At 41.9% G+C, this 25,719-nt stretch overlaps 2 protein-coding genes and 1 pseudogene across 3 annotated transcripts in view; all 3 read left to right on the forward strand.

The window, feature by feature from the left end:
* Positions 1 to 212: 212 nt before the first annotated feature.
* Positions 213 to 25,719, forward strand: part of LOC309694535 (tripartite motif-containing protein 16-like) — a 36,892-nt pseudogene continuing 11,385 nt past the window's right edge. The window contains exon 1 of the transcript XR_014280780.1: positions 213 to 1,611. The product of XR_014280780.1 is annotated as a tripartite motif-containing protein 16-like (transcript). The remainder of the gene's footprint in view (positions 1,612 to 25,719) is intronic.
* On the forward strand, positions 4,660 to 9,139 carry LOC309694576 (uncharacterized protein). Its single transcript, XM_082514768.1, has 4 exons — positions 4,660 to 4,943; positions 5,646 to 5,791; positions 7,057 to 7,335; positions 7,822 to 9,139. Exons 3-4 carry the CDS (start codon positions 7,089 to 7,091, stop codon positions 8,364 to 8,366), a joined length of 792 nt encoding a protein of 263 aa, XP_082370894.1. The 5' UTR covers positions 4,660 to 4,943; positions 5,646 to 5,791; positions 7,057 to 7,088; the 3' UTR covers positions 8,367 to 9,139.
* Positions 20,750 to 24,399, forward strand: LOC309694520 (tripartite motif-containing protein 16-like). Its single transcript, XM_082514668.1, has one exon. It carries the CDS (start codon positions 21,626 to 21,628, stop codon positions 23,294 to 23,296), a length of 1,671 nt encoding a protein of 556 aa, XP_082370794.1. The 5' UTR covers positions 20,750 to 21,625; the 3' UTR covers positions 23,297 to 24,399.

The following is a 25,719-nucleotide window of genomic DNA, read 5'->3' on the forward strand; positions in this document are numbered from 1 at the left end:
CCTGCTCTCTAACTCAGCACCTCCTCTCTGTCCACATGTTCCCTTGTTCCCTCCCCTTCTGATCTGCAGTTTGAAGATGGGTGCAACCAACATGTGGTGACGTATAAGAGCTGACAGATCCCATTCGCTACAGAAACCTATGTTGTTTAGATCAAAGCAGTTTCAGTTCTGAGGAAGTGAAACTCACACAGTCACTGACACTGAGAGGTGAAATGGCGCAGAAAAGTGTTCAGCTGGACCGAGAAACCTTCTCTTGTTCGATCTGTTTGGATCTACTGAAGGATCCAGTGACTATTCCCTGTGGACACAGCTACTGCATGAAGTGTATTAAAAGCTTCTGGGATGAAGAGGAAAAGAAGAAAATCTACAGCTGCCCTCAGTGCAGACAGACTTTCACAGCGAGGCCTGTCCTGGAGAAAAACACCATGTTAGCAGTTTTAGTGGAGCAGCTGAAGAAGACTGGACTCCAAGCTGCTCCTGCTGATCACTGCTATGCTGGACCTGAAGATGTGGCCTGTGATGTCTGCACTGGAAGAAAAATGAAAGCCTTCAAGTCCTGTCTGGTGTGTTTGGTCTCTTACTGTGAGAAACATGTTAAGCGTCATTATGAATGTCCTGCATTTGACAAACACAAGCTGGTGGAGCCCTCCAAGAAGCTCCAGGAGAACATCTGCTCTCGTCATGATGAGGTGATGAAGATGTTCTGCCGTACTGATCAGCAGAGTATCTGTTATCTCTGCTCTGTGGATGAACATAAAGGCCACGACACAGTCTCAGCTGCAGCAGAAAGGACTGAGAGGCAGAGAGAGCTGGAGGTGAGTCGACAAAACATCCAGCAGAGAATCCAGGACAGAGAGAAAGATGTGAAGCTGCTTCAACAGGAGGTGGAGGCCATCAATCAGTCTGCTGATCAAACAGTGGAGCACAGTGAGAAGATCTTCACTGAGCTGATCCATCTCATCCAGAAAAGAAGCTCTGATGTGAAGCAGCAGATCAGATCCCAGCAGGAAACTGAAGTGAGTCGAGTCAAAGAGCTTCAGGAGAAGCTGGAGCAGGAGATCACTGAGCTGAAGAGGAAAGATGCTGAGCTGAAGCAGCTCTCACACACAGAGGATCACATCCAGTTTCTACACAACTACCCCTCACTGTCAGCACTCAGTGAGTCTACAGACTCATCCAGCATCAATATCCGTCCTCTGAGCTACTTTGAGGATGTGACAGCAGCTGTGTCAGAGGTCAGAGATAAACTACAGGACATTCTGAGAGAGGAACGGACAAACATCTCACTGACAGTCACTGAAGTGGATGTTTTACTGTCACAACCAGAGCCAAAGACCAGAGCTGGATTCTTAAAATATTCATGTGAAATCACACTGGATCCAAACACAGCGTACAAAAAGCTGTTATTATCAGAGGGGAACAGAAAAGCAACATTTATGGAACAACAACAGTCTTATTCTGATCATCCAGACAGATTCACTGTATGGTCTCAGGTCCTGAGTAGAGAGAGTCTGACTGGACGTTGTTACTGGGAGGTGGAGTGGAGAGGGGGAGGGAGAGGGAGAGTTTATGTAGCAGTCGCATACAAGAATATCAGCAGAAAAGGATATGGTAATGAATGTTTATTTGGATATAATGACAAATCTTGGTCATTAGATTGTTACAACAACAGTTTTACATTTTGGTACAACAACATTGAAACTCGTGTCTCAGGTCCTCGTTCCTCCAGAGTAGGAGTGTACCTGGATCACAGAGCAGGTATTTTGTCCTTCTACAGCGTCTCTGAAACCATGACTCTCCTCCACAGAGTCCAGACCACATTCACTCAGCCGCTCTATGCTGGACTGAGGCTTTACTATGATTATGGAGCCACTGCTGAGTTGATTAAAGTGAAATAGACTGAAGTCTTTCATATTGTTGTAAGTTTAAATCTGTATTTTAGTTCCCTTTTAGTTTCTCTCCATCATTATTGTGGTATTTATGTGCTGCACATAAATCAGATGTCAGTCAAACATTATGGGCAGTACCTCGACATCTTCAACATGTTGTCTTGATGTTTTTACGTTTTATAGGTGGAGCTCTTTCCTGTGTCTGTTCAGCCATGGAGACTATCAATGCTTATGGATATTTTTATTTGAAAAATTTCTCCACATGACAACATAAACTTCTCTATCTTCTAAATGTTTACTGAATATTTTTCTTAGGTATTTGTATGTTGTTGTTTCTCTTCACTGATCTTAACAGAGAAGTCTACAGACCTTCCTTTATCACACAGATTTTATTCTCATTTGTACATTTATAAAGAAAACAATTAATTACAGAGCAATAAGAAATTTTAAGAAAGTGCACTATATCATAATTTATAGTAAAGTGTATTAAAGCATCGTTAGTTAGTCACTTATTTAGTTTGGAGCTGTATCATCTGACACTGTAGAAACATTTCCTCCAGCTTCAGCACAGAATGTTAAAAACAGAACTATTAATGAGAACAAACAGTAGGAACACAGTATCAGCAAACATCATGGCTTAAAATGGAGAGTAAAAATCTAAAAAGAAATAAACAAATTAGTAAAAAGGATTTCCTGTTGACATGTTATTGGTCCTATCTTGTCTGCAGCACCTCCAGGATGCTTCTTATATGTTTCTGGTTATTTTTGCACCAATTTTAGTTTTTGTCAGTAGGAAGTTCAAGTTCAACTCAGTGTGTTTGTTTGTTTTTTTCAAACTGATGCCTGACCTTGAACACCAAACATCTGTCAATAAAGCAATGATATAAAATGCTTATATTAGTACTGAAAAACTGCATATCCACTTTACAAATATAAATAATGATATAAATCCACAGCTGAACTGGAGGAGCAGCTGATCTAGTTCACTCATGTGTTTCTGGACTAAGAGTTGGAGCAAATACCTTATGATTCAGTGATGTTTGTTTTTGTTAAATATTTTGTAGATCCAAGAGTGAGTTTGACTCATGATGATGATGTTCCGAATTAAACAAAGTTGGTCACAAATTCTTCAAAGCTGTTTATTAAGAATATATTCACTTGGACTCATGAGACAGGCTTGTGATCCAAGGGAGCCATCAACTGGACAATTACTGACATGACAACAAAAAAGCTAAGTACAGAGGGGGGAACAGAGGTGAAAATACTTGCTTTAAAGGATTGTAATGTTTCCTTTTAAAATAAGTCTCTAAGGTCAGACAAAGGGACAGAAACTCATAGCTTTCTACCAGCCCAATGACAAAACTATAAGTTGTTTTTTAACATCTACTTTTTCATCTATTTGGCAGTCACAGTGAAAAGTATAAACATTGGCACGCTTTGTCTTGTGATTCTGCTGTTCGTAAAAAATGACCATGCGCAAAGTACCAGACTTTAAGGCTTTGACTTGATGCCAATGGCCTGAGGAGGACAGTATTACCCTTGGACATGTGTAGTCTGCCGTCTACTCAATAGAAGAAGAAGAAGCGCGGAAATGGCACAACTGTCTTCAGTTTCTGGGAGAGTTTAACAATGAGAGACTGATGATGCAGAAGAAATCTCCGTGGTTAAAAACATTAAAAACAGTCGTCCAGGATGATGAGATCCGCCACTGGCTCAGACTGCTGTATATCAGCCGGAGACCCGAGATGAAGTCACGCAGCAGGTATGTAAAACTGTGATGTTCTCAATGAACTAACACAGGAACGATCTGAGCTCAGTCTGTAAGCTAACAGGCTAAAATCAGAGAGCAGCTAATCAAACAAGTGCGTCCGTTTTTTTTAAAGGTCAACTTTTAACAATAGACTTTCATGAGACACATCAAAACCAAACAGGGAGGGAAAGCTTCGGTTTTCTGCACTGTGCCACAGTTCGCTGTCTGCTTCGGTTCACGACGCCTCACTCCGGGGCTACAGACAGTTCTCTGCCGCCTGTGGTGCTCCTCACCTCCGTCTGCACCCACAGACTTCCCGAGGTGGAGGCAGGCCGGCAGGGACTTTGAGAGATGGGCTTTACTTTTAAAAATAGCCCTTAATCAGGGTCTAACTCACTAAAAGATGGCCACATGTCTCTCTCCAACTTAATCTCTTTCTTTTAAGTAATTGTTTTTCATTGAAATGAAATTAATTGTTCAATAAAATGATTACATTTATAATTGAATTCAAGTTAAATGAATCAAGGTGATTTTGACTTTGCTAGTTAACAGGAAGAGAAACAAACTTACACAGGATAAAATGAAATTTGGACCCAGCAGAAAAAGTCAGATCACAGACAAACAGAAACATTCCTCTTTGGCTAAAATAAAATGCAGATTATTGCTCATCTGCAGTTTTAATCATGGTGAATAATTTATGATTCAGCCAAGTAAGATTCTTCTGTGTGGAGGTTTTTCCCCTGTCAAAAGGCATTGACCATTACCTTCATCTAAACATGGAATTTAAGTCATGTAGTTGCCGTTGTTTGTTTTTAAAGAGGTCATAATATTTTTGTGATGGTAGAAATTTATCTTCAAAGTAATAGTTATAAAGTGAATTAATAAGACTTTCCAACAAAGAGAGGGAGTCACATGGTGCTTCTGAAACATTTGTACAAACCTCTCTCACATATGTGAGCAACATGCTCACAGTGTACAGCCCTGCTGACTGAGGCTGCACCTTTACCTGTCTAATCTTTTTCTTTTTACTTTGTTCCTCAAGTCCCACATCAACATGAAGTGTAAGGAGGAGGAAGATCTGGCTGGCCAGCAGGTCTGGAAGCAGGAGAGGAACTTCAATCTGGACCAGGAGGACACAGATCCCCCACAGATCAAAGAGGAACAGGAGGAACTCTGCATCAGTCAAGAGGGAGAACAGCTTGTAGTGAAACACGAGGATGAAGGCATCGTCGTCTGGAGCGGGGAAGAGCGGCTCAGACAGCTGCATAACATCTGGAAACCTGAGAAAGATTTACAGACCAGCGGTAAAACTGTAATCGCTTTTCTGAAGTGTTAACATTAATATTAAACCTACAGTTTGTATCAGTCAGATCTATTTAATGTGTATTCGTGAAAACATGACAGGGAGTTTTAAATGGACTGGTTCTTATATAGCGCTTTTCTACTCAATCTTGAGCACTCAAAGCGCTTTACAAAACTTGTGCATTCACCCACTCACTCCCATTCGCACAAGCACATTTTTCTTAGTGCTTTCTACCAACATTCAGACACACATTCCACAGATCAAAGAGCAACTTGAGGCAACTTGGAGTTAGTATCTTGCCCAAGGATATTTGAAATGCAGACTAGGTGAAGCCGGGAATCGAACCGATCAGTAGATGATCTGCTCTACCGCCTGAGCTACAGCCACCCCCAATAGTGAAGATTATTTTGAAAAATATCAAGATGTAGATCAGTTTCGAGATCAACTCCAAAATAGATCATCAGTCAGTCAGTAATAAGTGAGTTCTTTTTTGTTTGAAAGGTTTTTTTTACTCTTAATGTTGCTGAAAAATGTCAGAACTCAAGTTCTCATTTGCATCAGAGTGCACAAATAACTTCATTTTTACACACTTTTAATTTCACCTGCAAATGTGAGCAACATGCCCTCATTACAGACTTTAACTAAAACTTTATCTTCTCAGAAGTGTTTTTCTATAATTACATTTTTTTTATTGTTCGTTTAGAAGCAATAGTGGAGAGACCGGCTGACTGCTGCAGAAGAAATCTGCTCTGAGGTTAACAGAACGTCTGATCGTCCAGTATGAGATCAACCTTCAGCAGAGACTGCTGGATATCAGCCGGAAACCCGAGATAAAGTTACGCATAACAGGTAAAACTGCGATGGTCTCAGTGGACTAACACAAGAATACAACTCATGTAGGACCTGATCAGAGCTCAGCTTGTAGGCTAACATACTGAAATCAGGGAGCGGCTAATCACACAAGTGCGTCTCTTTTTTACGGTAAACTTTTAGCATTAAACAAACCTTGAGACCGAGAGAAAGTGCCTTTATAGAAGATTTATTTAGAAGATTAAGATAAAGGAGGCAGGGAGGGAAAGCTTCTGTTTTCTGCACTGTGCCACAGTTCGCTGTCTGCTTCGGCTCTCTGACCCTCACTCCGGGGCTACAGACAGTCCTCTGCCGCCTGTGGTGCTCCTCACGTCCGTCTGCACCCACAGGCTTCCCGAGGTGGAGGCAGGCCGGCAGGGACTTTGAGAGATGGGCTTTACTTTCAAAAATACCCCTTAATCAGGGTCTAACCCTACAAGACCATCGTGCCTCCCCCACCATCCTCACCTCATTTTAAAATGTATATTTTTCAACTGAATTATATTTGGGTTCAAGAAAATGATGAAGTTTTTAAAATAACTTTGTAATGTTCTAATAAACAGTCTTAACTCGAACTAAATCAGCTCAAATCTCACAGATGTCAGTGTTATTCACAAAGCATGGAAACATAGTTGTTAGTTTTGAATGCAGCCACAGCAGGCAAACTATGGCTGCATGCTCCAAAGAACAGGAGCACAGTAACTGAACACACTCTTAGCACACTTACATCTGATTTTGGGAACAGTTAACAGATCTGAACCTGATGACCTGAGAGGTTTAACTGGGTCAAAGGTCGAGAGCCAATTGAGAACTGTCCAGTTAAACCAACTAAATGATGAAACCTTTGATTTAAAATGTCATGATCAACAGTATCAAAGGCAGCAATGAGATCAAATAGAACTAAGACTGAAACTCTGAGTCCCTAATAATCTTCAGATCACTGATGACTTTAGTTGGGTTGATTCTGTGCAATGACTGGCTGTGAAACCTGACTGGTACTTATCTGCTATGGCACTGTGAGATTTTCAGTTTAATCTACAACAATGACAAACATTTACTTGCAGCGTGAAGCTGGCAGCAGCTACCTGAATGATTTGTACTCTGAACTTTCCTAATAAGAGTATCAGAGCTCGAGAGTAACTTACACTTTCATTTTTCACGTTTGTACAGTTTAAATTTCACTCCCATATGAGGACATGCTCAGAGTGGACTATATTTGCTCAGATGTGTTTTCCTGTCATCACATTATTAACCTTTTTCCTCAGTGACCCTTTGTTCCTCAAGATCTCCCCCTAACATGAAGTGTGAGGAAGAGGAGGGCCTGTATGACCAGCAGGTCTCCAACCAGGAGAGGAACTCCAGTCTGGACCAGGAGGGCCCAGATCCTCCACAGATCAAAGAGGAAGAGGAGGAACTCTGCATCAGCGATGACGTAGAAAAGATTGTACTCAAACAGGAGGATGAAGGCCTCATCTGGACTGAAGAAGAGCAGCTCAGACAGCTGGATAACATCTGGAAACCTGAAATGAACTTACACAGCAGGGGTATGTAAAACCGTAATGGTCTTACCTAAAAATTAATATGACTTTAATTCATTCAATAAAGATATTTTGGAAACACATCAGAGTTCTTCAAGGCCAGTGTTTAAATAAACTCAGCTGATTGTTAGTCGAGGTTTTCTGAGAGCTTCGCTGCTTTTTATCCCCATATTTTAATCCTACTTTTAAATTTCCCCTTCTGTCTGATGTTTGTCTTATCATTTACATAAACATCTTTCCAACAGTAATTGGTGGACAAACTGTGATTGGTGCATAGAAATTTACTAACGTGTTAGAAGTGAGTGCATGAAATCTTATTTTAACAGTTTCCAGGTCTGGGTAAATGATATGATGATATTTCGGATGATATTTTGATTAAACTCTGTTGTAGAGTTGGAAATGGACAGCTGTAGACACCACTGCCGAGTAGTCATTCTTGTTATACTTCTATATTTATCTAAGACAAGTAATTTTGTCCATTTGTCACCTCAGCTTTCCCACAACAGCATGAATGTGAGGAGGAACTGGTTTTTGGGGACCAGGAGAGAAACTTCAGCCTCGACCAGGAGGATCCGGAGCTTCCACAGATAAAAGAGGAAGAGGAGGAACCTTGCACCAGTCAGGACGTAGATCAGCTTGTAGTGAAGCAGGAGACTGAAGGCATTATTATCTTCATGGTGGCTCCTACTTATGAGGAAAGTGAGCCAGAGCTGGACAGTGAACATCTCCTTTCTTCCAGCTCTCCTGAACCAGAGAGCAGAGATCAGCAAGACAACTTTCCTGTGTCAGAGAGTCAGCGTAAAACTGACACAAGTAAAAAGTTTGTGAAATGTGAGATTTGTGGAAAAACCTTTGAGTACAGATCCAAACTAACGAGACATATGAGGGTTCACACAGGTGAGAAGCCACATTCTTGCAGCACCTGCGGAAAAAGATTCAGCCTGATGATAAACTTGAAAACTCACATGAGAATCCACACAGGTGAGAAGCTTCATTCAGAGGATACAGTTACAAAGACACATGAGGATTCACACTAGTTAAAAGTGGGAGAACTGTCAGATGAAGCAGTCCACTGAGAAGCCAGATCAGAGCAGATCAGATGACCTCCTTCCTTAAAAAACTCTGTATTGTTTATTGTATGTAGGGGTGGGAGATATAGCCTCAAAATAATATTTCAAGAAACTTACATTTAAAAAAAATAATGTACATTTTATCAGCTCGGCAGGCAGCAGCATTTATATGTGTAAGTAAATGATGGATTTTCCATCTTTCTCTTCCAGTGAGCTGCTGTCACTGATGACAGCTTAGCTAATTCAAAGTGTGAAAATGTGGCCACCTCAAGGTGCTTGATATTGTAAGGTAAAGACCCAACAATAATACAATGAAAACAGAGAAAACCCAAACAGTCATATGACCCCCTATTAGCAAGCGTTTTGGCGACAGTGGGAAGGAAAAACTCCTTTTTAACAGGAAGAAACCTCCAGCAGAACCAGGCTCAGGGAGGGACCCCCATCTGCAACAAGGAAAGTTTTAAGTCTAATCTTAAAAGCTGAAGGCTCTGCCTCCCATTCTACCTTTAAATACTCTATGAACAACATTATAGTGCAATGTTAGTGACACGGCATACATGAAATATGAGCACATAAGTATCCTCAGGGGTGTTTTTCCTGGAAGTTTTAAGAAAAGTGTATTACAAGTGCTTACACTCTAGCTTAATATCCAAAATAACCTTGTAATGCGGAGCCTGCACAATTCTGTCATATAAGCAGAGGTGGAAAGTAACGAATTACATTTACTTGCGTTACTGTAATCGAGTAGTTTTTTTGTGTATTTGTACTTTTTAAAGTCATTTTTCAAGTCTGTAATTTTACTTTTACTTAAGTATATTTTTTAAAAAGTATTGTAGTTCGCTACGTTTTCAATCACACCCGTTACTGAGTAAATTAAAAAAACCATTGCGCTTCGGAAATACTGCAGGGAATGATGGGTAGTAGAACAAATTGGCGCTAAGGTCACGTTAAAGATGGAGTCTGACATCGGTGTTATGGATCCAGTGAAAAAAGAAGCCCCGTCGAATTCTGCTGACCCTGAACTCGAAGAAACGGATGTGAACCCCTGGCCGTATTTAAGGGACCATTTCGGCTTCAAGTGCAAGAAAGGCAACAGCTTTATTATGCAGTGTAAGCTGTGTTTGCCCAGAGAGACCGAGTTAGCAGCTTTTAAAAATTCCACATCAAACCTGCGCAAGCATGTGGAGGTAAGTTAAATACAACTCGTACCGTTATGGTAGCAAAAAGGCTGTGTTCAAATTAATCACATTAAGTTAAGACATCTGTGAAGAACACAGATAACGTTGGTTGGTACTAGCAACTTGCTGTAATCGGGCACGTTGTTGTCCACGCAACTTACATTTTTTTTACTGGGTTGGTAAATTGCCAAAAGAAAATGTGTTTACCTACGTTTTTCCTGTTTGTTAATAATAAGAATTTATTTAAAAAAAGAGTTAAATTAAAGACAGAAGCGGCTACTTTCTTACTTAACCCACATATGTTCACACTGCAGGCAAAAGAATAACAGAGCGCTCACTTACCTTAGATTAGTCAAAGACAGCTGACTTCTGTTACTTGTTAATTAGCACTTGCAACCTCCCGTTAACTAGCCTGTTACTGTCCAATAAAAAAACCCCCACGAGGTATATTGGTATAATTTACCAGCGGTAGCTATGTAATGCATTGATGTCTTATTAGGGACATCAAAAAACTTTCTCTCAAACTTAACACTGGCCTGCCTGCCTCAGCTGCCTTCGAGCGTCTCTTTAGCTGTGCTGGACTACTGTTCACTGCAAAGTGAGCAAGGATGAACTCTACTAACTCTGAAAATCAACTGCTCCTCAAAATTAACAGGAAGTTCAGAGAGTAACACTCTAGGATGGATACAAAGGAACTTTAATCTAGAGGTACAGTAGGGCAGGGCCAAGTTTAAAAAATTCAAAAACATTTTTAAAGCAGCTGCCGTTCAGTTCAGTACTTGTTCTCTTATTTGACAGTTTAGAACACATTCTCATGTGAAAGAATGATATGGTTTTGTATTGAAAACACTGTGATACCTGACGGTTTGGTTTGGTTGATTGGTTTGGTGACCATTATCCATTTTCATGTATAGACTTGCAGTTTAACTGCCACTGCACTTTAATTTGTAAAGTTTTTCTTTTCACTAAAAAAGAACTACTTTGAGATTTATATCCCACTGTCCTTTTTTGCACTACTCAGAAGCGGCTGTCCTCCTGCTGACAGAAAAGTAACTATGTAACTTTTACTCTGAGTACACTTTAAATGAGCTACTTTTTACTTTTACTTGAGTACATTTTTAGACAGGTAATTTTACTTGTACTTGAGTAAAATTTCAGCAAAGTAATAGTACTTTTACTTGAGTAAAATATTTTAGTACTCTTTCCACCTCTGCATATAAGGAAAAGAAATTCTACCTGGTTTGTTTCATCTTGGGTCGAGCTTTTTAACCTCCTGCTTTTCCACCGTGTAGCACATCAGTAATTTCCATCCACTGACTGCTCTTGCTGTTATATGAAATGTAACTCGCGAGTGCTCCAGTGATGCATGGTTGAATCATTTGTTTACCTTTGGGTCGCACATCACTGCTGCTAGTATCTCCTGCTCACGTGCCTTCACAGCCCGGTTGTACTCAAGTGTGTTTTTGCTTAAAGTGTTGTAACAGGTTTGCTTTTTTCACTTTCAGTGGGAAAAGTTTTCTTGCATATTTTGCGAACATTCAGCTACCAAACTGTGACTGGAGCCCGACATATGGCTCTGGCTGTGAGACATGACTGGGGTTGACTCATTGGGGTGAATGCAAACACATGATGTTCCTCTAAACACACTTTTTTGTAAACATTTATACCAGTATTATTGCAGATCATATGATATGTCACAGCCCTAATTCTGTTTGTTGCATATTCCATTAAAACCTGTAATGAAGATGAAACACGTATTTACATTCATTTGATGTGATATTTGTATCGTGTTGAGCTGTGGAGGTGACAAAAAAGTTGCTGAGATGTTTTATTTTTTTGTTTAGTGGAGAGGTTTTACTCCACAGAGTCAAAGCTGGAAAGAAACACACATGAGACCAAACATTTTGTGATTTAATCTTGATTTTCATGAAGACTGAATTTCAGCATGTGCTCATCCTGTTGATTCGTATGTTGGTGTTGGTTATGTGTCTTAAAAGTGAAATAAAGATTTCTTTAAAACTTCTTGTGGCTATTTTTTTAAGGCACAATCTTTACAACATGAAACAACGTCTGTGAAGCACATTTTGTACAGTGGGCAGGGAGACTTGCCCATCACTGTGGTGGTGGGGTGGATGAGATTTGCCTGCGGTCACTTAAGGCTCTGTATGTTGTGGGTCTGTCCTGGTTGTCCTGCTCAAACATTGTATGGAAGTTGAGGTCAGTGCCTTCAGACCGGCCAACTATGGTGGTAATCATGGTCCCCTGTTTTATGAAGGGAGTGTAGAGGGTATGTTTGCACTTCAGGCCTCCCTAGGAAGGTCTATATCTGTAGTCACTTTCACTGTTTTCTTATTGCTGTTTCAAATTGTTGTTTCTGTTTGTAGCCTTTTTATTGAAGGATTTTGGTTTATATTATTAATATGTGCATTTGTTGTTATTAATAATATTTGCTTCACTCTCCATTTGATGTGTTTTTGGTATGTTTTACTTTTAATTGTTCTATGATTATGTTTATGTGTGGTTTATAATTATATTTAAGTTCTGGGTTTTTTTATGAATAAAAGTGACTTAACTTGTCAGAGATATGAGACTTTGGGCATTTCCCCTTCTGTCTTATTCTCAGTGTCTTGTCTCCATGTTTATTTACCTCTGTGTTGCTATCTTTGTGTCTCTGTCTCTTTCTCTTCCCCTGTTCAGTGGGATTTAAGACTTCCAACAAATAATTTCAAAGGGTCAATTAAATTTTAATAAAACCATTTTACTCAACACTGCACTCGAATTTTAGCATTTTTTTTTACTCAGTCATAAAAAGATTCATCTTAAAATATGTTTTAGATACATTTTTATTACTTTTTTCTTTCTTTCTTTTCTTGTTGTTGTCCCGTTTCGTTTTTTTAGCCATCAGAATTATTGTCTGAAGGCCAAAAAAGATGCCCAACTAACTTAATTTACCAAATGGACCATCACGGCCTTGCCATATTGGTCCATTTGATCAACCTTTGTTATTATTTATTTATTTTAATTTATTTTCAGTTGTTACAGATAGGACAGACATGACTGGGGGATAGGAAGGAAGGAAGGAAGGAAGGAAGAAAAGGGGAAGAGGGACAGTGAGAAAGGGCACTTAAAAAATATCTCCCAGGTCACCTGTTGAGAGAAGAAAATAAGAGAAAACAAGCAAAAAAGAGAGCAACATAATAACACAACACCATTGCAATAATCTAGATAAGTGTAAATAACAGTAAATATTAAATACTGAATGTGATTGTGCAGCACGCAAGACTGACATCGCACAATGTGGTTTGAGGTAGCAGCCAAGAAAGGTGTAGCTTGTGTGTGTGAACACCTGTGTGGATGAGTGCTCGTCTATTCAAAAGGCTTCTCCATGTAACGATCTGCTAGAAGGTGTGGGGAGCCACAGCCCCGTCCCCCAGGGCATGAAGCAGGCATGGAGGAGATCCAGGCCCCAGACATCCAGAGGCCCCCAGAGTGCGAGCGCCCAAAGAGGACCACCGGAGGGGCAACCGTGCCACCTTCCTGGGAAGAGCTGAGGAGAACCCCAGATGAGGGGTCACCCAACAGCCACAGAGCAGAAGCCAGAGGGGGCGGCAGTGACGTACACGCGGGCTCTGCCGGCAGTCAGCTGTGCCAGAGTGAATCGAACCCCCGCAAGGGGCCCGACCGAGCCACAGGCACCAGGCCCCACAGAGCAGCCGTACCGGGGAGTGAGCTGGTACAGACCTGAGCGTCCAGCCCTGGACACCAAGAACGCACCGATGTCTGAGGGCATCAGCCACCAGCAGGGAGTGTGGTGAGGGGAAATAAGCCTCCATACCTTGGAGGGCCTGAGATGTTCCAAGGGGGTGGAGTGTAAGACCCGAGCTGACATATAGACACAGACGAATAGGCGCACACAGACCTAAACATGCATTCCCACCCTCATGCACACTGTAAGGAAGAGGACTCCCTTACTGCATTTATTTATATTATATGTATAGCACTTTAGAGCACACCTTTCACTTTATTAAAAGCACCTTATCAAGCACTTTATGAGCATTGCACTTTAAGCATGGATTTGCACACAAGCAGTTTAAATATTTATTGTCTATTTATTGGGAATTTTAAAATCAGTTGGTAGCCTTATTTCAGATCCTGCACAGCTGCTCCTCGTCAAGGAATGTGGTGGTTGTCTGTCAGGAGAGAAGAATGGTGATTGAGATTGTGATTAAGGTTTACCAAGAAGGAAAACTAAGGCAAATGTGTGTGTGAAATCTAGGGATAAAAGTGGTGCAAATAAGTGTTTGTAAGTTAATGATTACTCACCTTTCTTGCCTGTGTCCTCTTCAAGGTGTTTGGGCAAATGTTTCCCCGGGGGTCCAGACACCATTTAAAGGTTCCGGGAGAGACCATTGGTAAAGAGAGTGTGGTGAATCTTTTTGTGCTTGGGTTTCTGGGTTTTTATAATATTGGGTTTGGTGTAACAATAAAGTGTGAAATATTTATTAATATGTAAATGTGAAGATGTATTTATGTATTTATTTATTCTTATTGATATATTGTATACTGTGGTGGAAGGTTGGGATTTAAGAATTTACCTGAGAGTGGAATAATGGTTAAGTCTGTGACAGCTGAACATATTTAAGGCTGCCAGTTGTCATTAGAGGATGGATTTTTTGTGCTGTGAAGAAGCTCGACAAGTTAATTGTTGTAAGGAGAGCCATAGAGCAAATAAATACTTTGTTCCACTACACTTGCCTTGGTCTGTCTCACTGTGTTTCCAGCCGCTAAGGGCTGCCCTGTTACAAGTGGTGTCAGAAGTGTGTCACTCATGCCACAGTGAGAAGATGATGACAAGAGGTGGAAGAAAGCCAGGCCAAGAGGAGCAGCCTGATGAAGGAGTTGGAGCTTCATCTGAGCTAGAGGCCATGGCAGCAACAAGCCCTGAGGACAAATTGGAGGAGTTAACAGGGTTGGTGAAATCTCTTATGCGGTCTCAAGCAGCCAGAGACCAAAAGTGGGAGAAGGATTTGTCACTAGTGATGGGCAGATGAAGCCCCATGAAGCACTGAAGCTTTTCATCCAATTGGTTCACCCCAACGCGAAGCTTCATGAAGCTTCATTTGCTCTAGCAGGACACCTACTGGACGTAAAAATAATAGCTGGCATGAATTTGAAGAGTGTGGCATTTTGCACACAGCCTGTAAATGTCAACAACAAAAGGAGTGTGTAAAACATGTATATTGTAGTGATGGCAGTATACTGTGTATATTTATAGTGGCAGTATGGGAAATGATTATTTGGAAATGCTTGAAATGGAAATGATCATTTACTGTGAGGTGAGGTGTGGTTGGGGTGTGGACAGTAGTTGTGCTTTTGTAACGTTGAGGTATGGACAGCTACACAGTCCTGCCTGTTCACATTTTATTCTGTAAAAACTAAATTTTCACTGCTTTTATGACCTTTTTAGTGGGGAGAACATAGCTAGGATTTAATGATTTAACACATCTTTTGAATCCTTTGTCCTCCACAATGCTTAATGGCTGGGAGTCCTCAATCACCATGCTGACCAGGTCTTCATCTATTTGAGATTGTTCTCCTGAGGAAAGACAATAAAGATAAAGCACAAATATAAATATCACACACGTAACGTATAACAGTTGTATAATATTGTTATATCATTTAGTAACATTACTGCATGCTATATTATCATGGCATTTGATGGCTCACCTGGTCTTGCTCCACAATCGGTGTTCCCCTTATTCTCATGCAAAGCTCTGTAGTGCCTAAGCATGGATGAGGTGTTGTTGTTATATCCCAGCTCCCTGGCACATAGCAAACACTTCACCTTGTACAAAAGTCAAGACAGCTTAACATAAATTGTATTGCACCATCAGTATCATGAAAATACATCTTCTGTAGAAATACCTTGTTGGGAGGAATAAGATCAAAATGTTTCCACACAGGGGAGGACATCCTCCTCTTCTTAGCTGGCTCCATTCTCTCCTGACTTTCTCTCCTCACTCTCATAAACCTCCAAACTGTCTCCAAACTCTCACTAACCGCAACTCTCCATCAAACACCCACATTTTTGAATGAAGTCTGAGGGTTTATATCGCTGTCATATCTCGCGGCAAAGTTCGAACCACTTCATGAACCAGTCACGTGGTACAGCCGGGCAGCGAGGCTTCGGACGTCATCATTTTCAGCTCCTCCCATAAATGAAGCAAGCCTCGATACGCGCTTCGCGGAAACGCCCCCTCCATTACTCGACACACGCTCCGAAGCCTCGATACAGAACGTCCCATCACTATTTGTCACGTCAGGAGCAAAGGTGGAAAGGCATGCAGCATCAATTTCAGCAAATCCAGCTACAAGTTAACGCTGTAACTGATAAGCCTGACCCACCAGAGGCGCCAGCGCCCCCTACAACATCTGAAGAACAAGAACTTGGATTCAATGGTGAAGACATTCCAGTGGCCAGTGGGTCCAGGTCTTTAATTGAACCAAAACTTTTCCCTCTGTCACCAGAAGATGACATTGAACATTTTCTGACTACGTTTGAAAGAATGGCAAACGTGTGTCGATGGCCCAGAGATGAGTGGGCTATTCGTCTGGTTCCCCTGTTGACAGGTAGAGCCCGCACAGCCTACATTCTTATGGATTTAACAGACTCTGAGAATTATGATAAGGTGAAAGAGGCAATTCTGGCAAAATATGAGATCACTGCTGACACCTACAGACGCCGCTTCAGATCTCTGAAAGTTGAGCCAGGTGAGACGCCACGTGAACTTTATGTAAGATTGAAAGACCTGTTTTCAAGATGGATTAAACCTGAAAAATCAACTGTAGAAGAAATATCTGAGCAGATAATTCTGGAGCAGTTTTTGAGAATGGTTAATCCAGAGCTGGAGATTTGGATACGTGAGCATGACCCGAAGACTGCAAAGGAAGCAGCTAGCCTCGCAGAGGTTTTCACTTCAGCCAGAAAAGGAAGCAAGAGCACCTACTTCAGCCGGGAGACCCACTACGCCCAACCAAGTAAGTCCATTGGGGGTGAACAGGGTTCTGGTCAAGTTCAGGCTAGAAATCTTTCTAGTTCTAGGCAGCTCCCTTCCCATAGACCTCACAATGTGAAGAAATCCTTTAAGTCTTCAGTTCAGGATATTAAATGTTATCACTGTCATAACTTTGGCCATACACAACAATTTTGCCCTGCACTTAAGTCAAAACCATCTCTTTTGTGTGCAGTTCCAAGACCAGCCACAGAGCCAGTAGGAAAGAAAGCTTGTACTGTCCCTGTTTTAATTAATGGGCGTAAAGAGGAAGCTTTGCTTGACTCTGGGTGCTTTCAGACTCTTGTACACTCTAGCATAATTTCAGGAGAAAAGCTAAGTGGGGTTGGGGCTACAATAAGTTGTGTGCATGGAGACGAACACAGGTACCCCACTGCTGAGGTTTACCTGACAGTAGGAGGTCAAACCTACTTGTTAGTGGTAGCTGTTGTTCCCAGTTTGCCATATTCAGTGATACTTGGTAATGACATCCCCACTCTTTTTGATCTAATACACCAGTCAGATTATGACCCTCAAGTGAGTGCTGAGAAAGACATTCAAGGCTTAGGTGATGAATCTGGAAGCTCACTTCCTCTAGATATGACAGTTGAACCATTTAAACCCTGTCATGTAGTCACAAGAGCACAAAGTGCAAAGGAAAGGATGCAAGAACTGCCCTTTTTTGAGGAGTCTCTCGAAACGGAGCCAGGGAAGATTAGGAAGTCTAGGGCTCAGAAAAGAAGAGAAAAGTTCAAAGGCTCAGGGGAAAAAGGTACAGCATTGTTCCCTAAGCCAAATAACCAACTTGAGTTTGATGTTCCCTCAGATTTAGGTGCACTCCAAAGAAGCGACCCTACTCTAAAACCCTGGTTTGAGAAGGTAACATAGGTAGAGGGGGCTAGTCAAGGTCAGGTAAGCTGTCTTGCAGACACTGTTTACTTGATTAAAGGAGGCATCTTGTACCAGAGAAAGGGGAAGTGCGAAGCTGTGGCACTCCCACAACAGTTCAGAGACAAAGTTACGGATTTGGGTCATTCAATTCCATGGGCAGGTCATATGGCTTTTCACAAAACACTGAATAGGATCAGCAGCCGTTTTGTTTGGCCAGGGATGTATGTCCAAGTTTCTGAGTTTTGCCGTTCCTGTGAAAAATGTCAGTTGACCTCAGGCAAAGGAGTAGCGCGAGCCCAGTTGCAACCACTGCCAATTATTGAAACACCATTTGAGAGGCTAGGCATGGATATTGTGGGCCCTTTAGAGAGGAGCTCCACAGGTCATCGCTACATATTAGTCATATGTGACTATGCAACACGGTTTCCTGAGGCCTTCCCACTCAGATCAATTAAAGCTCGTCACATTGCTAATTGTCTTCTGCAGCTTTTCTCTAGGGTAGGCATACCAAGAGAAATTCTGACGGACTGTGGAACGAACTTTCTATCCAAGTTGTTGCAGCAGGTTTATAAGCTGTTAGGGATAAAGGGACTTAAGACCACCCCGTATCACCCCCAAACGGACGGGCTAGTGGAGAGATACAACCAGACTCTCAAAAGTATGCTGCGAAAGTTTGTCTCTGACACAGGTGCTGACTGGGATCAATGGCTGCCATACCATCTGTTCGCCTACCGGGAGGTCCCGCAGGTTTCCACTGGCTTCTCGCCTTTTGAACTTTTATACGGTCGCCAAGTGAGAGGCCCCCTGGATCTGCTTAAGGACTGCTGGGAGGAATCCAAAGCAGAGGGCGAAAACATCGCACCCTACGTCATCACCATGAGAGAGAGGTTGGAGAAAATGGCATCATTGATGCAAGACAACATGAAAGCTGCACAAAAACATCACAAGACTTGGTATGATCAGAAGGCCAGGGATAGGGTCTTCCTTCCAGGTCAGAAAGTACTGTTATTGCTTCCCACCAGCGATAACAAGTTGCTGACAAAATGGCATGGACCATACGAGATCGTCAGACAAGTGAGTAAAGTCACTTATGAGCTGAATATGCCAGAAAGAGTTAAAAAATATCAGACATTTCACGTGAACTTGTTGAAGGAATTCCACAGCCGACAAGAGCCGGTCTATCAGTTACTGGTGCGTTCAGTTAAGGATGAGGAGGTGACTGAGAAGTTCTTTCCAACTAACATTCAAGTTTGTGCTTCAGTTGACCTTTCTCATTTGTCTCCTACTGAGCAGGCTGATATAAAACCACTCGTGGACCCACAGCTCTTTCGAGAAACACCAGGCTTCACATCACTGGTTCAGCATAAGATACGGGTGAAGGAGGATGCACCCGTTCGACAAAAGAGTTACAGAATTCCTGAACGGTTGGTGCCAGTGCTGCAGAAAGAAATAAAACTGATGTTGGACCTGGGAATCATTGAGGTGTCAAGTAGTGAGTGGTGCAGCCCGATTGTTTTGGTACCAAAGAAAGATGACACCCTGAGATTCTGTATTGATTTCAGATATTTGAATGCAGTATCCAAGTTTGATCCCTACCCAATGCCCAGGGTGGATGACCTGCTGGAGAGAGTTGGATCAGCAACGTACATTACAACACTTGATTTGTGTAAAGGATACTGGCAAGTGGCTTTGGCACCAGAAGCGAGAGAGCTGACAGCCTTCAAAACTCCTTTTGGTATGTACCAATTTAAAGTCATGCCATTTGGGCTTCAAGGTGCACCAGCGACATTCCAGCGATTAATGGACCATGTACTGAGAGATGTGTCAGCATTCTCTGCAGCATATCTGGATGACGTGGTGGTGTACAGCCAGTCCTGGGAAGAGCATGTCATTCACCTACAGAAGGTGCTACACTCCATCAGAATGGCTGGACTGACTATCAATCCCAAGAAGTGCTCCATAGCCAAGAGAGAAGTGGAGTACTTGGGCTTTGTAGTTGGCTCTGGGAAGATAAAGCCGCAGGTTGGAAAGATTGAAGCAATTCAGTCCTTCCCAGTTCCGACAACAAAAAGGAAGGTGAGAGGTTTTCTGGGTCTAGTAGGCTGGTACCGGAAATTCATACCCATTTTACTCAACACTGCACTCTAATTTTAGCATTTTTTTTTTTTTACTCAATCATAAAAAGATTCATCTTAAAAGATGTTTTAGATACATTTTTATTACTTTTTTCTTTCTTTCTTTTCTTGTTGTTGTCCCGTTTCGTTTTTTAGCCATCAGAATTATTGTCTGAAGGCCAAAAAAGATGCCCAACTAACTTAATTTACCAAATGGACCATCACGGCCTTGCCATATTGGTCTATTTGATCAACCTTTGTTATTATTTATTTATTTTAATTTATTTTCAGCTGTTACAGATAGGACAGACATGACTGGGGGATAAGAAAGAAAGGAAGAAAAGGGGAAGAGGGACAGTGAGAAAGGGCACTTAAAAAATATCTCTCAGGTCACCTGTTGAGAGAAGAAAATAAGAGAAAACAAGCAAAAAAGAGAGCAACATAATAACACAACACCATTGCAATAATCTAGCTAAGTGTAAATAACAGTAAATATTAAATACTGAATGTGATTGTGCAGCACGCAAGATTGACATCGCACAATGTGGTTTGAGGTAGCAGCCAAGAAAGGTGTAGCTTGTGTGTGTGAACACCTGTGTGGATGAGTGCTCGTCTATTCAAAAGGCTTCTCCATGTAACGATCTGCTAGAAGGTGTGGGGAGCCACAGCCCCGTCCCCCAGGGCATGAAGCAGGCATGGAGGAGATCCAGGCCCCAGACATCCAGAGGCCCCCAGAGTGCGAGCGCCCAAAGAGGACCACCGGAGGGGCAACCGTGCCACCTTCCTGGGAAGAGCTGAGGAGAGCCCCAGATGAGGGGTCACCCAACAGCCACAGAGCAGAAGCCAGAGGGGGCTGCAGTGACGTACACGCGGGCTCTGCAGGCAGCCAGCTGTGCCAGAGTGAATCGCCCCCGCAAGGGGCCCGACCGAGCCACAGGCACCAGGCCCCACAGAGCAGCCGTACCAGCAGTGAGCTGGTACAGACCTGAGCGCCCAGCCTTGGACACCAAGTATGCACCGATGTCTGAGTTCATCAACCAGGGAGTGTGGTGAGGGGAAATAGGCCTCCATACCTTGGAGGGCCTGAGATGTTCCAAGGGGGTGGAGTCTAAGACCCGAGCTGACATATAGACACAGACGAATAGGCGCACACAGACCTAAACATGCATTCCCACCCTCATGCACACATATACAAATACTCGGCGCTCATCCAACCTGGATACAGACACAAATGGACACTGTACATGTACTGTACAGCACGGCCCCTCCTGAGAACCCTCAATGTCTACATGCATTTAAAACTGAGAGGTGGGCACCGGCGCCAGAGGTGAGGTTGAATACAAAGACTGTCCTCTGGACACCGTATAACATGCCCGATCCCAAGGCCCTATATGTATGTGTTATGAGAGTGTGAGTAATGTGGATGTCTAGGTTGTGGAATAAAATCAGTCTGCTGATAAAACAGTGAGCACAGTGAGAAGATCTTCACTGAGCTGATCCATCTCATCTCATAAAATTGAGGCACAGGTGACCAGGAGGGGACAGAGGGGGAACGACCTTTTATTGCTTTTTTCTACAACAATTTCTTAGTTCAGCTGCAGTATTTGATATCCTGTAATGACTAAAATGATAATTTAAACTAATTTACATAAAAAGATTGTCTTTTAAATGTTAAGTTTATTTAACAACTTTAAAGGCTGAGCAGTGCTATTTTTAAATGAAAAACTCACAGGCTCACATGTTCCAGGATTGAATTAGTGTCTGATAACCCTCCCTCTTCCTGCTCTCTAACTCAGCACCTCCTCTCTGTCCACATGTTCCCTTGTTCCCTCCCCTTCTGATCTGCAGTTTGAAGATGGGTGCAACCAACATGTGGTGACGTATAAGAGCTGACAGATCCCATTCGCTACAGAAACCTATGTTGTTTAGATCAGAGCAGTTTCAGTTCTGAGGAAGTGAAACTCACACAGTCACTGACACTGTTGGGTGAAATGGCGCAGAAAAGTGTTCAGCTGGACCGAGAAACCTTCTCTTGTTCGATCTGTTTGGATCTACTGAAGAATCCGGTGACTATTCCCTGTGGACACAGCTACTGCATGAACTGTATTGAAAGCTTCTGGGATGAAGAGGAAAAGAAGAAAATCTACAGCTGCCCTCAGTGCAGACAGACTTTCACAGCGAGGCCTGTCCTGGTGAAAAGCACCATGTTAGCAGATTTAGTGGAGCAGCTGAAGAAGACTGGACTCCAAGCTGCTCCTGCTGATCACTGCTATGCTGGACCTGAAGATGTGGCCTGTGATGTCTGCACTGGGAGAAAAATGAAAGCCTTCAAGTCCTGTTTAGTCTGTCTGGCATCTTACTGTGAGAAACACCTTCAGACTCATTATGATTCACCTACATTCAAGAAACACAAGCTGGTGGAGCCCTCCAAGAAGCTCCAGGAGAAGATCTGCTCTCGACATGATGAGGTGATGAAGATGTTCTGCCGTACTGATCAGCAGAGTATCTGTTATCTCTGCTCTGTGGATGAACATAAAGGCCACGACACAGTCTCAGCTGCAGCAGAAAGGACTGAGAGGCAGAGAGAGCTGGAGGTGAGTCGACAAAACATCCAGCAGAGAATCCAGGACAGAGAGAAAGATGTGAAGCTGCTTCAACAGGAGGTGGAGGCCATCAATCAGTCTGCTGATCAAACAGTGGAGCACAGTGAGAAGATCTTCACTGAGCTGATCCATCTCATCCAGAAAAGAAGCTCTGATGTGAAGCAGCAGATCAGATCCCAGCAGGAAACTGAAGTGAGTCGAGTCAAAGAGCTTCAGGAGAAGCTGGAGCAGGAGATCACTGAGCTGAAGAGGAAAGATGCTGAGCTGAAGCAGCTCTCACACACAGAGGATCACATCCAGTTTCTACACAACTACCCCTCACTGTCAGCACTCAGTGAGTCTACAGACTCATCCGGCATCAATATCCGTCCTCTGAGCTACTTTGAGGATGTGACAGCAGCTGTGTCAGAGGTCAGAGATAAACTACAGGACATTCTGAGAGAGGACTGGACAAACATCTCACTGACAGTCACTGAAGTGGATGTTTCACTGTCACAACCAGAGCCAAAGACCAGAGCTGGATTCTTAAAATATTCATGTGAAATCACACTGGATCCAAACACAGCAAACACATGGCTGTTATTATCAGAGGGGAACAGAAAAGCAACATTTATGAATCAACAACAGTCTTATTCTGATCATCCAGACAGATTCACTAACAGGTGGCAGGTCCTGAGTAGAGAGAGTCTGACTGGACGTTGTTACTGGGAGGTGGAGTGGAGAGGGGGAGGAGTTGATGTAGCAGTCGCATACAAGAATATCAGCAGAAAAGGAGATGAATGTTTATTTGGACGTAATGACAAATCTTGGTCATTAGATTGTAACAACAACAGTTTTACATTTTGGTACAACAACATTGAAACTCCTGTCTCAGGTCCTCGTTCCTCCAGAGTAGGAGTGTACCTGGATCACAGAGCAGGTATTTTGTCCTTCTACAGCGTCTCTGAAACCATGACTCTCCTCCACAGAGTCCAGACCACATTCACTCAGCCGCTCTATGCTGGACTGGGGCTTTACTATAATTATGGAGACACTGCTGAGTTGATTAAAGTGAAATAGACTGAAGTCTTTCATATTGTTGTAAGTTTAAATCTGTATTTTAGTTCCCTTTTAGTTTCTCTCCATCATTATTGTGGTATTTATGTGCTGCACATAAATCAGATGTCAGTCAAACATTATGGGCAGTACCTCGACATCTTCAACATGTTGTCTTGATGTTTTTACGTTTTATAGGTGGAGCTCTTTCCTGTGTCTGTTCAGCCATGGAGACTATCAATGCTTATGGATATTTTTATTTGAAAAATTTCTCCACATGACAACATAAACTTCTCTATCTTCTAAATGTTTACTGAATATTTTTCTTAGGTATTTGTATGTTGTTGTTTCTCTTCACTGATCTTAACAGAGAAGTCTACAGACCTTCCTTTATCACACAGATTTTATTCTCATTTGTACATTTATAAAGAAAACAATTAATTACAGAGCAATAAGAAATTTTAAGAAAGTGCACTATATCATAATTTATAGTAAAGTGTATTAAAGCATCGTTAGTTAGTCACTTATTTAGTTTGGAGCTGTATCATCTGACACTGTAGAAACATTTCCTCCAGCTTCAGCACAGAATGTTAAAAACAGAACTATTAATGAGAACAAACAGTAGGAACACAGTATCAGCAAACATCATGGCTTAAAATGGAGAGTAAAAATCTAAAAAGAAATAAACAAATTAGTAAAAAGGATTTCCTGTTGACATGTTATTGGTCCTATCTTGTCTGCAGCACCTCCAGGATGCTTCTTATATGTTTCTGGTTATTTTTGCACCAATTTTAGTTTTTGTCAGTAGGAAGTTCAAGTTCAACTCAGTGTGTTTGTTTGTTTTTTTCAAACTGATGCCTGACCTTGAACACCAAACATCTGTCAATAAAGCAATGATATAAAATGCTTATATTAGTACTGAAAAACTGCATATCCACTTTACAAATATAAATAATGATATAAATCCACAGCTGAACTGGAGGAGCAGCTGATCTAGTTCACTCATGTGTTTCTGGACTAAGAGTTGGAGCAAATACCTTATGATTCAGTGATGTTTGTTTTTGTTAAATATTTTGTAGATCCAAGAGTGAGTTTGACTCATGATGATGATGTTCCGAATTAAACAAAGTTGGTCACAAATTCTTCAAAGCTGTTTATTAAGAATATATTCACTTGGACTCATGAGACAGGCTTGTGATCCAAGGGAGCCATCAACTGGACAATTACTGACATGACAACAAAAAAGCTAAGTACAGAGGGGGGAACAGAGGTGAAAATACTTGCTTTAAAGGATTGTAATGTTTCCTTTTAAAATAAGTCTCTAAGGTCAGACAAAGGGACAGAAACTCATAGCTTTCTACCAGCCCAATGACAAAACTATAAGTTGTTTTTTAACATCTACTTTTTCATCTATTTGGCAGTCACAGTGAAAAGTATAAACATTGGCACGCTTTGTCTTGTGATTCTGCTGTTCGTAAAAAATGACCATGCGCAAAGTACCAGACTTTAAGGCTTTGACTTGATGCCAATGGCCTGAGGAGGACAGTATTACCCTTGGACATGTGTAGTCTGCCGTCTACTCAATAGAAGAAGAAGAAGCGCGGAAATGGCACAACTGTCTTCAGTTTCTGGGAGAGTTTAACAATGAGAGACTGATGATGCAGAAGAAATCTCCGTGGTTAAAAACATTAAAAACAGTCGTCCAGGATGATGAGATCCGCCACTGGCTCAGACTGCTGTATATCAGCCGGAGACCCGAGATGAAGTCACGCAGCAGGTATGTAAAACTGTGATGTTCTCAATGAACTAACACAGGAACGATCTGAGCTCAGTCTGTAAGCTAACAGGCTAAAATCAGAGAGCAGCTAATCAAACAAGTGCGTCCGTTTTTTTTAAAGGTCAACTTTTAACAATAGACTTTCATGAGACACATCAAAACCAAACAGGGAGGGAAAGCTTCGGTTTTCTGCACTGTGCCACAGTTCGCTGTCTGCTTCGGTTCACGACGCCTCACTCCGGGGCTACAGACAGTTCTCTGCCGCCTGTGGTGCTCCTCACCTCCGTCTGCACCCACAGACTTCCCGAGGTGGAGGCAGGCCGGCAGGGACTTTGAGAGATGGGCTTTACTTTTAAAAATAGCCCTTAATCAGGGTCTAACTCACTAAAAGATGGCCACATGTCTCTCTCCAACTTAATCTCTTTCTTTTAAGTAATTGTTTTTCATTGAAATGAAATTAATTGTTCAATAAAATGATTACATTTATAATTGAATTCAAGTTAAATGAATCAAGGTGATTTTGACTTTGCTAGTTAACAGGAAGAGAAACAAACTTACACAGGATAAAATGAAATTTGGAGCCAGCAGAAAAAGTCAGATCACAGACAAACAGAAACATTCCTCTTTGGCTAAAATAAAATGCAGATTATTGCTCATCTGCAGTTTTAAT

This window comes from Aulonocara stuartgranti (genome assembly GCF_965226115.1).
Source record: "Aulonocara stuartgranti genome assembly, chromosome: 18".
NCBI classification, from domain to species: Eukaryota; Metazoa; Chordata; class Actinopteri; order Cichliformes; family Cichlidae; genus Aulonocara; species Aulonocara stuartgranti.